This window comes from Urocitellus parryii, chromosome X, assembly GCF_045843805.1.
Source record: "Urocitellus parryii isolate mUroPar1 chromosome X, mUroPar1.hap1, whole genome shotgun sequence".
Taxonomy (NCBI): domain Eukaryota; kingdom Metazoa; phylum Chordata; class Mammalia; order Rodentia; family Sciuridae; genus Urocitellus; species Urocitellus parryii.
The window spans coordinates 113,447,729-113,461,857 of NC_135547.1; the positions used below are offsets into that span (position 1 = coordinate 113,447,729).

The window sequence follows — 14,129 nt, forward strand, 5'->3', positions numbered from 1 at the left end:
AATTGACTGGCTGCTATCAGTCAAGGCCTACACTGAGGGGAAATAAATTGGAGGTAGACACTCTGGGGCTCCCAATTCAGCTTTACTAGCAAAAGTCACACATTCAACTGGTGGTTTCTTGTGTCTATTTTCAATATAGTTAGAACCCAGAGAGGAGGACAGACATTAAAACTTCCAAAACCTCAACAGATAACTTTGCAATATTTCCCCTTGTTTCAAAGAATCTCAAGCAAAAGGAAATGGGTTCTGCATTTAAAGTCAATTACAAGCATGGACATTCAAAAATCAATCTCTTGGAAAGCAAAATAATACAGGTCTAGTTAACTATTGTATAATATTGGCTAATGTGCTTAGATATTTCCGTAATTCACAGCTAAATGTTATCTAAAATTCCTAAGCAGGTTTTCAGAAGCAAAGCATCCTAGTGGCTTTATGTAGCTGTGTTCATCAATGTCAGCAAGACAAGTAACATGGGAGGCAATGGAATGGGGAGAAACCAAGTAAAGAAAAACAATTCTTGATTTTGACCTCAAATTTGATTGTCAAAATATTTCCACCTTGGAGGTCAGGAAATAATTTAAAAACTCAAGTAGGGACAGATACCATGCCTGATATGCAACCACAATGGTTACCTTGGTGCAAGAAGTGCTAACTACTGAAGGGCTTGCACCACTTCTACTTTGTAACAAGGATTTATTAACTGTGTGATCTGAGTCTCCTCATTTCCACATGGATGTGGTGAGTGTGTGTGTGTCCTGTCTATAGCCAACACTCCACTAGGGTAACTTAAAACAAAATAGTAATTTATTTACAACGATAGCAAAGATGTCAAAAATAACAGAACAATATATAACAAATCAAGAATTATTTTATGAAAAAGGCAAACAATATATACACGAAACAAAAGATAAAACAAGTAAAATTCATAGGGCAAACTTAATTTTGACCTTATCTAAAAAGCTGCAGAATGCAGCAAAATGAATTTTGGATATGAATTACTTAAGTAACCCTGGGCCAACTAAATACACACGCACACATACACACACAACTTTTAAAAACCTTTTTCTCTTACTTGCCAAATTTTCCTCTGAATTCAATTTATCTTTGAAGAATGCAAACTTTGGGGGAAGGGCTTAGAATATTTAGGAAATGTTGTCTATTTACATGCGCACTAAAGAATATACTTACTGGCAGCCTCATACCTTAATGGTAAACTGAAAGTAGGAAACTCTGGGTCCTATTTCACCTTCACCATTCATTTCTGGTTGCTTTGTTTTTGTGATTTTCTCATCTACCACCCAAAATGTTATGCCAGCGATCCTTTAAGTTCCTCAAGTGCTCTAAAATAGTGTTTTCCAAACTTGAGTATGCAACAGAATCACATAGGGAACATGTTATAACACAGATCACTGGGCCCACACCCAGTTTCCCAATCCAAGGGGTCTGGGGTGGGGCTGAGAATTTGCATCTTTAACAAGGTCCCAAGTGAACCATTCTGCCAATGCTGCTGAGTCATACTTTAGTAGCCATTGCTCTGAAAGATAACCCCTTTTAAGGTTTGACTGGTTATGCTTCTCCCTACATAAATCCAAGAATTTGTGGGAAATAAAGGAAATTGCTAATACTGAGATTCTCTAGAGAATACAGCAGCATATTACCTGACTAGTCAGGATCACAGTTGGGTTAGATGCCATTTGTCAGGCACTCTATTAAAACAAAGTTTTTGACAGCATGGTCTGGTTTTATTGGATTTATGGCTCTGGACAGTGATGGTCACCACATTCTCTTCATCATTTACCTCAAGTTTTGGTGTTGGTGGTTTACTGTTTCATCTATTAGGTCAACACTTTGCTCCTACAGTTGAAGAACTGCAGAATCTCATCTTTAAAATCAAAGGTGACACAAATCTTTGATTTCTGAGAACTTTTACCTAACTTTTGATTTTTCCTATGACAATGACCATCCTGTACTATGTCAACATCTACTAGAGCCTTCCAAACTGGGCACAGAGGGGTAACTCAAGGGCAGGGCTTCTGTAGTGGAGTGGTTAACAGTCCCCAACGATTAAATGTGCAGTGGATTGATACTGAAATGAACTTTAAGTGCTCTCAAAACCCACTTTATGCATGGGTAATTTATCTCAGGGGAACTGGAGATGCTAATAAAACAAATCCTTTATAAAGATAAAAGAAAAAATGAATTTCAAGGACATGCTCATCAAAGGACTCACCAATCACCTCTTAACTTCTCTGAAATATTACTTGCAAATTCACAGGACTGAAATATTATCAGTATTTGCATCCGACTCACAAAATTCAAAGCAATCAAGCATTTTGCATTCCATTGCTGCATAAAAGGGAATTAAGAAATGGGGGAATGAAAATAATCCACTGCTTTTGATGTTTATTAGGTTTACAAAAACTGTACATTTTTTTTTTCCTTAAGAAAAGCATTAACTTAGTACTGGTATCAAATAGACTAAACATTCATTAACAGGAAAATATTCTGATTTTTATTTTTGCACGTTATTCTCAAGTACACAATTACAATAATGTCACACATCCCTATATGATTTCCTTTTTATGTATTTTACTTTTTTTACAAAGTATACAGAGGGAGGGACATACAATATTTAATAGGATATTTCTACAGAACAATAACTTATATTATGTCCTTGTAAAAATCTGTACCTCTTTAAAACATTTAACTGAAACATCCATTTTTTTAGCTTTGCTAATCAAATTGTTTTAAGAATTAAAACTAGGTTGTAACTAATGTCAGTACATAACAGTGACTACAATTTCATTTTCTCTTTATACAGACAAATACATTTTATATTCACTTGACCAAACCCTTAAATACCTTTTAAAGGCTTCAATATTGTGCTTTAAAAAGAAAAGAAATGTGTATGAATCCAGATTATGTAAAGAGAAATATAAAGTGTGTAAAGTGTTGTGTTCTTTATCTTTCAGTTTATTTAAAAAAATATAGTTAAATGATCCAATCATTTATATTTTCTGTAATAATTTTACAGGATGTTTTAAAATTAATAAATTTCTATTTTAAGTGTTTTACATTATTTCTGGGGAAAATAAAAATTAAGGGAGATTTTAAAGGTTCTCACAAAAAAACAGACAGAGCTTTCAAGAATAGTAGGGCAATGAATGACAGAATTGTAAGTTACTTTAAAAAAAAAAAACAACAAACATACTGTGGGGGCCAAAGGGGCATAGGCATTCCCTATGGAGCCGGCTAGGGGAACCCATGCCTTAGCTTTGACTGGCATTTAGGCTGGAGTTCACATGAGCCTAAAGCACTTGATTTAGAACTAGCCTAAATCAATCTCACACTTCAGGGGCTTGCCAAACACCAAATATTTAGATTCCTAACCCTAAAAATATAACTCTTGAATACAAATATGGATGGCAAAGAGAAAGATGAAAGGTAAAAACCTAACGGCACAAAGGGGATGGAGCACCATAATGAGGCAGCAAGGCAGCTATCAAGTGGGAAGAAAATTTCTAAATCTCCCATGATGCGCCAGATCATGTGCCAACAGCCAATTCTAGCCCCCCCCAACTGTTTTCTGTTCTCCAAGAGTCATCTTAACATAACTAAATTCTAATTAACCAAATTCATTTTATAAACGTTATGACTCTGATTCAGACCTACATGTTAAAAACTGCCAACTCTCAAAGAAAAAAAAAAACTGAAAGACTTGGTGAAGTTCCAAATAAGGCCTCAAACTTTCCTTATGTACTTGGAACACACCTCTATCTTCTAACCTAAGCCAACTTGAGTGTTAAGTTTTTTAAAAGTTTGCTAACTTTAACTGTCTAAGAACTAACAAAGCAGGCTGAACTTGCCAAGTGTAAGTCATAATTAGCACCCGTTCTCTGGTCCATGGAGCCATCACTTCTTCTCTGTCCCCGCCCCCCCTCACTTGGTGAGACAGAGCTCTCTCTCCAGCTTCTCAGAGAGAACTGAGGGAGTCACGTCTGGATATTCATAAGCTTTTCAGAAAAATATAAAGGCATGGAGCTGAAACTGTATGAAAACATTCTATCTAAAAACATCTTAACCTCTATTTTTTCAATTATTTTTCAATTACCAAAGATATTTAAAAGAAAATACCTTTACTCTTTAAAAATACTAGTGTCCTTATTTTCCTTCTAATTCTTCACCTGAGTAGTCTCTCTGAAGAGCATGACTTACAAAATGCTCTCTCATGCATCCCTGGATCTTTCATGTTATTGTAAATTTAATTAATACTTTTCATTATAGATTTTAAACAAATACTACTTGGGGTTGTGTGTATAAATATGTAAAATAAGCAATACACACAGATACATGTTATATATATATATGTATATATATAATTCAGGGTACATTTACATATATAAAGTTGCAAAAGATCCTATGAGCCGCAAGTTACCTCTAGGAGATTCCAAAATGCAGTCCTCAGTAAATTTCATTTGTAGCACACAACCATTCCAAGACAAAGCAGCACAGACAGAATAATCAAAATACAACAGGAACAAGCAAAATTTTTCAATAAAGTTTTCTAAAAGTTTGCTATGCTAACAAAAGATGTAAATAGTCCAAAGAAAGCCAAAAAGAAATATATTTTGTCTTCTAAACAAAATGAAAAGTAAACACAAACCCAGCCACTATTCTAAACTCAGCTATGCCAGGGACGCAAAAGCTCAAAAGGAAACTTTCCTTGTCATATGGTCTGAAAATATTAAACAAGACAAGTAAACACTTCCATGTTGTGATCATTAGACTTGACTGTAAAATCTCCCATTCATATTCAATGTCTCTGACAATTTTATTGTGAGAAATTTATGGGGAAAAAGAAAATGAGTCAATATGAATACTTTCAGAGTTACCAATCTAAAGTTACCTTAAGTTAAAAGATCTTAGAAGAGTACCATCAAGGTAGGCAAGGTAATTATTTAAATAAATATAAAACTTCTAAGATAGAAAAATTCAGTATAGAACCAGGGATTACTTTATTAAAAGCAACTAACTTGTTGCTACTTTTCCCCATTTATTAAACAAACTGAATAGAATTCAGAACACGCTATTGAACAAAATGTTAAAAAAAAAAGTCAACTAGAAGCAATAACTCTATTTGTACACAGCATAAATCAATATACAGTATTGTAAGTGAACAAGACTGATTGGCTTTAAAATGAATTTCCTGCTTCAAGGCCAGTATCTCTACAAACGTCTGTAGATGTATCGTTAGGGCAGGCCAACTTCTTTGTGATGTCGCATTATGTGCTGGTTCTTTTCTGAAGGTCTTCGGAAACCTTTCTTGCAGTACTCACAGCGGTGAGGATAGTCTTTCGTATGAATGGAAATAACGTGCCGTTTAAAGCCTGAGGCATCTGTAGTGCTATACTCACAGTACTCACACTGATACACTTTTCGGCCACTGTGTGTCTTCATATGCTTTTTAAGCTCATTCTGTTGCCTAAATCCCTTTCTACACCTCTTACACCTAAATGGAAGGTCCTTTGTGTGAACCGAAAGAATATGGCGACTTAGCACAAACGGATCTGCAATCTTAAAGTCACAATGTCTACACTGGTGCATTTTTTTACCCTTGTGGGCAGCCACATGTTTCTTGAGTTCCGAAGGCCTGTGAAAGCCTTTATCACACATGTCACACTTATGGGGGTAGTCCTTCGTGTGAACTGAAATTATGTGTCGCTTCAAATCACTTGAGTTCGAACTCTTGTGGTCACAATGCAAACACTGGTGTGTTTTGCTTTCTTGGTGGATAAGAGCATGTTGCTGCACCTCTTTGGTATCTGAGAAAGTCAGAAGACAAATGTCACACTTGAATGGCATCTCTTTACTATGCTTAGTTTTTACATGTGTTTTCAAGTTAGAAGAGTCTGCAGATCTATATTCGCAGTACTGGCATTGGTACGGCTTCTCGCCAGTATGGATTCGCATGTGCTTTTTGAGCTCTGATGGGTGCCGAAAACCTTTACCGCACTCTACACAAATATGAGGAAAGTTCTTGCTGTGGACTGCCAAAAGGTGGCGATTCAATAATCCTTGTTCAGCTGTCTCATATTCACAGAATTTACACTTGTGCATTTTGTTGGCTCCTTTTTCCTTATGCACCATTTTGTGAGTAAACAAAGCCCCAGCATGAGAGAAATGCTTGCCACACTCATCGCACTCGATGGCCTTCTCTGCCTTGCTGGTCAGCTTGTGGCTCTCCAAGTGATTGTGTAAACTTATCTTCTTGTTGGTAGTGTAATCACAGTCAGTACAGCGGTACTTCTTCTTGGCAAGATGTTCAGGATGGTTTTTCATGTGCCTTTTCAAGAAACCTCGCGACTTAAACTTCTTCCCACAAATCATGCAAGGGTAGACAGTCAAGGGATGTCCATCAGGGCCAATAATTATTGCTAAGGAAGGAAAAGAAAAGATCATAAGGAACCAAACCAAGTTCTGTTTTGGTTTCTTCAAATATTTAGTATGTGCTCTGAACACTATTGGCCATGGGCTCACTCTTGTTACACTATCTGCTACTAACATCCCTTTTATCATTTTTCAATGTAAGAGATATAATGAGAACCTGGTCTGGAAACTTCACTCTGCAGAACTGTACCAACCTCACTCCCTCCAGTTTAACAAAATTAATGAATAAATATGTAACCTCTATCAACCAGCGATTAAAACCATATCAATTCAGAAATCTTGGAAAAATTATTCATAAAAGTAAAGTTTTATAATCAAAATTCCTGCTTTGGTTATTAAAAAAACATAATTTATGCTAATTTACAGTAAAGCTTAAATATAACCATAAAATTTTTAATATGCAAATCATTATACAAGAATAGACAAGAATGTCATATGCTTTGAAGTACTTAGCCTGCTGCTCTGTAAATTATGCCTGCTTTATGCTGATATAATTAGATTCTTTAAATATATTAATTTTTTTAAAAATGTTAATGCTTGCAATATATTTGAGGAATTCCTTTTCATTTCCACATAAAAATCATCCAAGTTTTAAGTTTTTTCATCCATGTTTGATCAATCCCGTTTCTTCTTATCCAACAAAATCATTCATGAATATCACTGAATTCTGAAAATTATATTTTCAAATTCAATACACGAAAACTACACGTAGTCTAGCAGCTAAAATGCCATCACGACACCCCTGTGGATACATTCTAGAGTTTCCTCTGAGAGCTCAGAGCTCGCTGCGCCATGGAACTCGTGCGCCCTCACCTGTTTGGTACTGCCTGGAATCAGGTCTTCTCCTTTTCTTTGGTTTTTGCTTAGCCAGTCTGCCGAGGCCAGCAGACTCATCTATGTGCAAGAGGGCACTTGCAGTGCCATTCCGGTTTTCAATTCCTTCAGAATTATTACCTAACAATGCGCATTAGAAAACAAAATTATACAGTATTATAAATTATAAAGAATTAGGAATTCTTTATTAATTACGACAATGAAACGTAAGCCATGATACTCATGAATGACAGAAATGCCTCATTCTAGGTAATGGGTTTTATGAGCACATTTACTATAGTGAGACCTTAGGAAATCCCTAGCTAAATTCCAAAGCTAAAAACACATGTCAGCAGTTTCCCCACGAACTCCCTGGTTTTCTCCCAAAATTATAGTCATGGGCCAGATGTGATCAAGATAAAGTATCAGCGTAAAAGCCTGTGTACTTCTTGCAGTACTTCCTTCTACATAATATACACGGTAAGGAAATTCCTGTTAAAAACAAAGACAAAAAATTGACTTTATAATCTTCCTCTACTCTTGCTTAAGTCAAATAATCCTGATAGGGAACTGGTATTTCAGATTTCAGAAACCTAAAACCACAGAAACTGTTTTCCTACCACGAATTTGCAGTTCAAGAACCAACTCAGCCAATCCTCTGGGCTGCTGTGTGACTTACCGTAAGCTGCTGCCCATGCAATTGGCATGAAGGTTTTGATTTCATTGTCATCCATTTGCTGTTCATGCACAGCAGCAGCAGCAGCAGCTGCCGCTGCCGCATCCTCCTCTCCTACGATCACTTCCATATAAACTTCATCAGCAATTTCAGCAACATCTAAATAGAAAATTATAAAAACTTTTCTGACCAGGTTTACAGAGATCACAGAAAAGATACCTATACCTGAATTCAGTAATAAATGGAAAGAAGATCCAAGTATTATATACCAAACAACATAGCTTTCATATAGTAAGCACTCAATATAACACTTGTTGAATCAGTCATTCATTTCTTGGCTTTTACCATAATTTGGTTTTAAAGCAACATTCTAAACATAAAGAATCATTGATGCTTCTCTCAGAATATGGCAGTATAATAAGAACTAAAATGATGCTACTTGTTCCCTTCCTTAACAGAGAGAGGGAGAGCTCGAGCTATAAAAACGTAAAATTTTCTCCCACAAAAAGGCCACCTACTTACTTAAATCTTCATCTTCTTGCTGAGAGTCATTGACAGTCATATAAACCATCTTTTCCCTGGGAACACGAATACTGCTGTTCTGATCAAGCAGTTCAACTCCATGATCATTCTCAGGCTCACTCTCCACAATGTCTACGGTTCCACCTATTGGAAAAGACAACTCCAAGAATTTATTTGAAAATTCATTTCCACTTCTTCTCTCTTTTAACATACTTATGAAAAATTACTTTTTATATGCTGTCACTACTTTAGAATTCTTGTTTAAAAGTTATCTCCAGCTAGGCATGGTGGCACATGCCTGTAATCCCAGATCCTCCTTAGGGTGAGGCAGAAGGATCTCAAGCTCAAGGCCAGCCTAGGCAATTCAACAAAGACCCTGTCTCAAAATAAAAAATAAAAAGAGCTGAGGATTTATGCAGCTCAGTGGTAGAGCACCCCTGGGTTCAATTCCCAGTACTACACACAAAAAATAAAGTTATCTTCAGAAAATATTTCAAATGCTGTCACTTTAATCCACAAGTAATCATGTTGAATTATTTGGTCAGGATGAATAATGTGCTAAGGTTTCCTCTTACCTAAGTCATCCTCTCCAGGGTCAGCTTTAAAAATGTACACCTTGATGACTTCAGGACAAGTGCCATCCACTTTACAAGGATCAATTTCTGACTCTGCATCCATAGTCATTCCAGATGAACCGTCATGTTCTATTTTGCCAGCATCATCCACTAAATAGGCAGGAAATACACCACAATTTATAAGAGATACTTAAATAAAACATTACTGTTTTCAAAAGTCCTTTTCACAGCTGGGCAAGGTGGTATATCCCTATAATCCCAGCAACTCAGGAGGCAGAGGCAGAAAGATCATAAGTTTTCGGCCAGCCTCAGGAGCTCAGCAAGGCCCTCAGCAGTTTAGCAAGGCTCTGCTTCAAATTAAAAAATAAAAAGGCTGGGAATGCAGCTTTATGGTAAAGTGCCCTTAAGTTCTATATCCAGTACAAAAAAAGAGTTCTTTCACAAATATAAACTCTAACTTGATTCACATAAAATGTTGATGCTTTTACCTAGTCAAATAATTAAGTTCACTAAATACATTTCTTTATAAAGACATTTTAAAATGGGATCAGATATTAAAGCAAAACCTATTATACACAGAGGAAACTCCTGGTATTCTAGAAAACTATGTGTAACAAAAGAATATAGTTAGCCTTTGCTAAGCCATAGGTAAAGGCATTCCTACCTTATTTATTTATTTGTGCATACATACATACAGTGAACTGAACTCTGAGGCACTACCCATGAGCTACATCTCTGGCCCTTTTCATTTTGATGCAAGGTATGGTTAAATTGCCAAGGCTGCCCTTGAACCTGAGATCCTCCCACCTTAGCCTCCCAAGTCACCGGAATTACAGGCATATCACCACACCCAGGTAAAGATATTCTTTTAATACTTAAAATGAAGACCTTGAAAGAACGTCCTTGTAGTAAAATAAAAAGAAAGGAAGTCTTTACATAAATATTTTATAAGCACTACTTCATAGTTACTATCCTTGAATATCATTTGATCTATTTCCATCAGAATAAGACACTTAAAAAAATAATCAAATATGATTGGCAGACAGGCGCACTGTAATGAGATGGCCAATGGAAATTCTGCTTAAACTTAAAACTGTACATAGTTTTATATACACACCATACACACAAATTTATTACAGTAATGAGTCTAGGTTCTTGATGGCAAATGCAGCAATAGGAGAATTCAAATATATTCTCATATACCCACTGTCCTCCCTAATGGCTGTGTTATGTTGAAAAGAAAAAAAAAAAAACGAGGTACATATAATTTCTTAGTAGCAAAGAGTCAGGATATATAACCATCATTACATTTTTAAGGCTTCATAAAAATAGCAAAGGAAATAAGTGTGCTATTATGCATAAGACTTGGAAATAAAACACAGGACAAACAATGTCTTTAAAAATAAAAAAAGACTGCGGAGGATGTAGCTCAGTGATAGAGTGCCCATGGGTTCCATTCACAGTGCAAAAACAAAAACATAAACTAGACTCTGGATTTGAAAACTACCCCAAATATAATCCCCATATAATGTAACCTTACACTACACATCACTTCTGAGCATCTCTAGCACAAGAGAAAGTGTGGCTAACATTAATAAAACTTAGCACCTACGGTAATTTTTCGCAAAAACTGAATCTAACAATGCTGATACTATTAAAGAAACACTAAAGGAATGTTCTCTCTGCTCTAGGCCCAGCTAGAGACCAAACAGAAGAGAGCAGGACCAAGGTCCAGAAATGGTTCGTTTAGCTTGCCTTCAATACCCTCAACAAGTCTTTCCATTTCCCCTTTTCCTTTTTTTCCCCCCCTTTCTGGTTTTCTACTGCTAGACAGATCTGTTTCCTTTTGGTTGGACATTTATGTTTTATTCAATTCAGCAAACAGTGAATCACAATGGTCTATTAGATTTTCTGGTAGGTATTGGAGATACAAATATAAAAAAGTGATGTACTCCAGAAGTTTACAAGTCTAGTGGGAAAAGAAACAATTAGATAATTATTTTAAAATAGAGTAATACAGCCACCACTTATTAAGTGATTAAGGATAAATACTATTTAATACAATACATTTAATACATTTTACAATACAACAAACTAAAGTGTAGAGAAGTTGAGTTAAATTTTTTGGAGTCACACAGAATTCAAGTCATAAGCCACTTGAGTCCTAAGAATCTGTCAACTTCTGGGGTTTGGAGAATGAGATGGAAACTGGCAGAAACCATAGATTTCTGAAAAATTAATAAATAGTATAACCATCTAAAGATGCTTTCTTTTAACTGTGATATATACACAATGGAATATTACTCAGCCTTAAAGAAGAATAAAATTATGGCATTTGCTGGTAAATGGATGAAATTAGAGAATATTATGATAAGCAAAATAAGCCAATCCCAAAGAACCAAAGGCCAAATGTTTTTTCTGATATGCAGATGATAATTCATAATAAGGGATGTGGGGGGGAATAATGGTATTTTGGACTAAACAGAAGGGAGGGGAGGGGGCAGAGGGGGATAGGAATGATAGTAGAATGAATTGGACATTATTGTCCTAGGTGCATATTAATGTAATCATACCTATGTAACTCTACATCATGTACACCAGACGAATGAGAAGTTATACTCCATTTATGCATGGTGTGTCAAAATGGACTCTGTCATGTATAACTAATTAGAACAAATTTTTAAAAAACTGAAAGATGCTTTAGTGGAAATCAGAAAAATGTGCCCATGACTCAAGCAGGCACAGCCAGTACTGCAACCAAGGCTAGGTGAATAACATTTTAAATCCATAGTTATCTCTTTTGTAATTTATACCCATTAAACCAAGACAGAACCCAGATTTTGACATCTTTGAAATGATTATTTTGCAAAGTCCTATCATATTATCAGGTCCTAAAATTATATTTATGAATTTTTATATAGAAAATCAAGATGAGCCAGGTGCAGTGGTGCACACCTGTAATTCCAACAGCTCAGGAGGCTGAGTTAGGAGGATCATGAGTTCAAAGCCAGCCTCAGCAACTTAGCGAGGCCCTAAGCAACTCAGTAAGACCCTGTCTCTAAATAAAATACAAAATAGGGCTGGGGATGTGGCTCAGTGGTTGAGTGCCCCTGAGTTCAATCCCTAGAACAAAAAAGAAAATCAAGATGAATGCAGTATTTCCAAAGGCAACATTAAAAAGCAAAAATGTACTGGCAATTTATCAACTTGGCTTCTGACTTACTGAGAATCAAGACCATCTATAACCCAAATAAATTACTGCAGAGAGCTGCAGGCAAACAACATCCTCAAACCTTTCTTATTTGTCATTCACAAACAAAAAATTATAAAATTTAATCAGCTTGCTTCAAATGCAAAATGCCAAGAATCTTTGGGCTGAAAACAGTTGTTTTGGTCTATTTTTGACACTGTAACATCATTAAATAGCAAACCACATTTTAATATATATTTGATTTAAAACCAAACACGTCACTTTATTTTATTTTTTTTTTAATATTTATTTTCTAGTTCTCGGCGGACACAACATCTTTGTTGGTATGTGGTGCTGAGGATCGAACCCGGGCCGCACGCATGCCAGGCGAGCGCGCTACCGCTTGAGCTACATCCCCAGCCCCAAACACGTCACTTTAAAATGCACTTGATAAATCATACTTTTCCTTACATAATTCAAACTAAGTTAAAAATGAAGGTTACTTGCCTGGGGATGTAACTCAGTGGTAGAGCACATGCCCAACATGCACATGGCCCTGGGTTCCAGCCCTAGCACTAGGGGAAGGGAAAAAATGAAGGTCACAGAGAAAAAGCAAAACCTTGTTTACATACATTTGCGTTTACACATATTACAAGATGATACTGAAGTTGAACTGTCATGAAATCTTTAATAACAAACTGATACAGAACACGAAAGAGGATTAGTCATAAGATTGGCAAATGTTGCACTGTACATTGATGGCTGCCATGGAAACAAAAAAAGAATATATCACTCAGGCTAAGAAACACTTATTTCAGGTAAAGGCAGAGACACAAAGGTAGAGTGACAAGAAGTGGCATGATGTTAATGGAACATAACCTTCAGCACTGCTAGGATGGAGAATAAAGCAGGTCACAAAGCATGGTGGGAAACATAGGAGACTTCTAAACCTATGCCAGGTCATGGAGGACCTCACATACCTGGCAGAGAAGCTCACATCTGATCCGGGTAGGCTGGAGACTTCTCAATCTAATCAGACATCAAAACCTTTTGGGGAACTTAAAAACGTAGGCTCCCATCCTGCAGTTCTACAAAATTAGAATGTGCAGGGATGGGGCCTGGCATATATAGACAGATTTAGAGGTACTCCCTACCCTTAGGATTCTGATCAGAGGTTTGGAAATATCTGCTATGACAATGGGAAACTTTTAAGTATGAATGACAAGGTCTGATGCCCATTTTTGCTATACCATTCTGCTGGCCTTGAAAAGGTGAATGCAAAGGGATCAAGACGTGAAGCAGGGAGACCACTGGTGAGGTGAGTCTACTACAATAATATAGGCAACAGGTAAGAGATGATGCAGACTTGAATCAGGACAGAGGTAGTATAAATCGGGAAGAGGACTGGACTTCATGCCTATCTTGGGACTAAAATGAGCAGGACTCGGTACGTTCCTGAAAACTTAACGTGACACAGGAGCCAAGGAGTATAACTGGGGTTTTTTATTTAGGAGAGTAAATGACTGGGTAAGAAATGTAAGAAAAAAAGGAAAGGGAGTTCTCTTCCTAAATGGTTAATTACTTTACTATCCCAAGGATAATATCCCCAAAAGCCCTCAGAATCAGTGCTTGTCCCTGCTCTTGTGCTACAAACACCCCTTGCTTGCTTCTCTCAGAGTACATGATTCCCTGCGTTATCACTATTTGCATCATCCCCTACCACCTTTCCCAACTGATACTGCAAAACCTATATTTTCATGACTTGATCTTTTAAGAGTGTGGTGATAGCAGATACTCAGAAAATTGATGAATCAATAGTTCTATGAATGACTGAAATGTAAAGTCAGCTCCTAAATATTTGAGTCTGAAAGCTAAATACTGGCACACAAATTGGGAGCCATCAGCT

At 36.5% G+C, this 14,129-nt stretch overlaps 1 protein-coding gene across 5 annotated transcripts in view; it reads right to left on the reverse strand.

Moving 5' to 3' along the window:
• Positions 1-835: 835 nt before the first annotated feature.
• Positions 836-14,129, reverse strand: part of Zfx (zinc finger protein X-linked) — a 54,098-nt gene continuing 40,804 nt past the window's right edge. For 3 of the 5 annotated variants that reach the window (XM_026401357.2, XM_026401358.2, XM_026401359.2), the window contains 5 exons: positions 9,034-9,183; positions 8,459-8,602; positions 7,940-8,095; positions 7,261-7,401; positions 836-6,434 (listed from right to left, as the gene is read on the reverse strand). In XM_026401357.2, the coding sequence (XP_026257142.2) occupies positions 5,251-6,434; positions 7,261-7,401; positions 7,940-8,095; positions 8,459-8,602; positions 9,034-9,183 (1,775 nt within the window). In that variant the 3' untranslated portion in view covers positions 836-5,250. Of the gene's footprint in view, positions 6,435-7,260; positions 7,402-7,939; positions 8,096-8,454; positions 8,603-9,033; positions 9,184-14,129 lie in introns of those variants that run through there. The other 2 variants (XM_077793742.1, XM_026401360.2) reach the window with 2 other exon arrangements.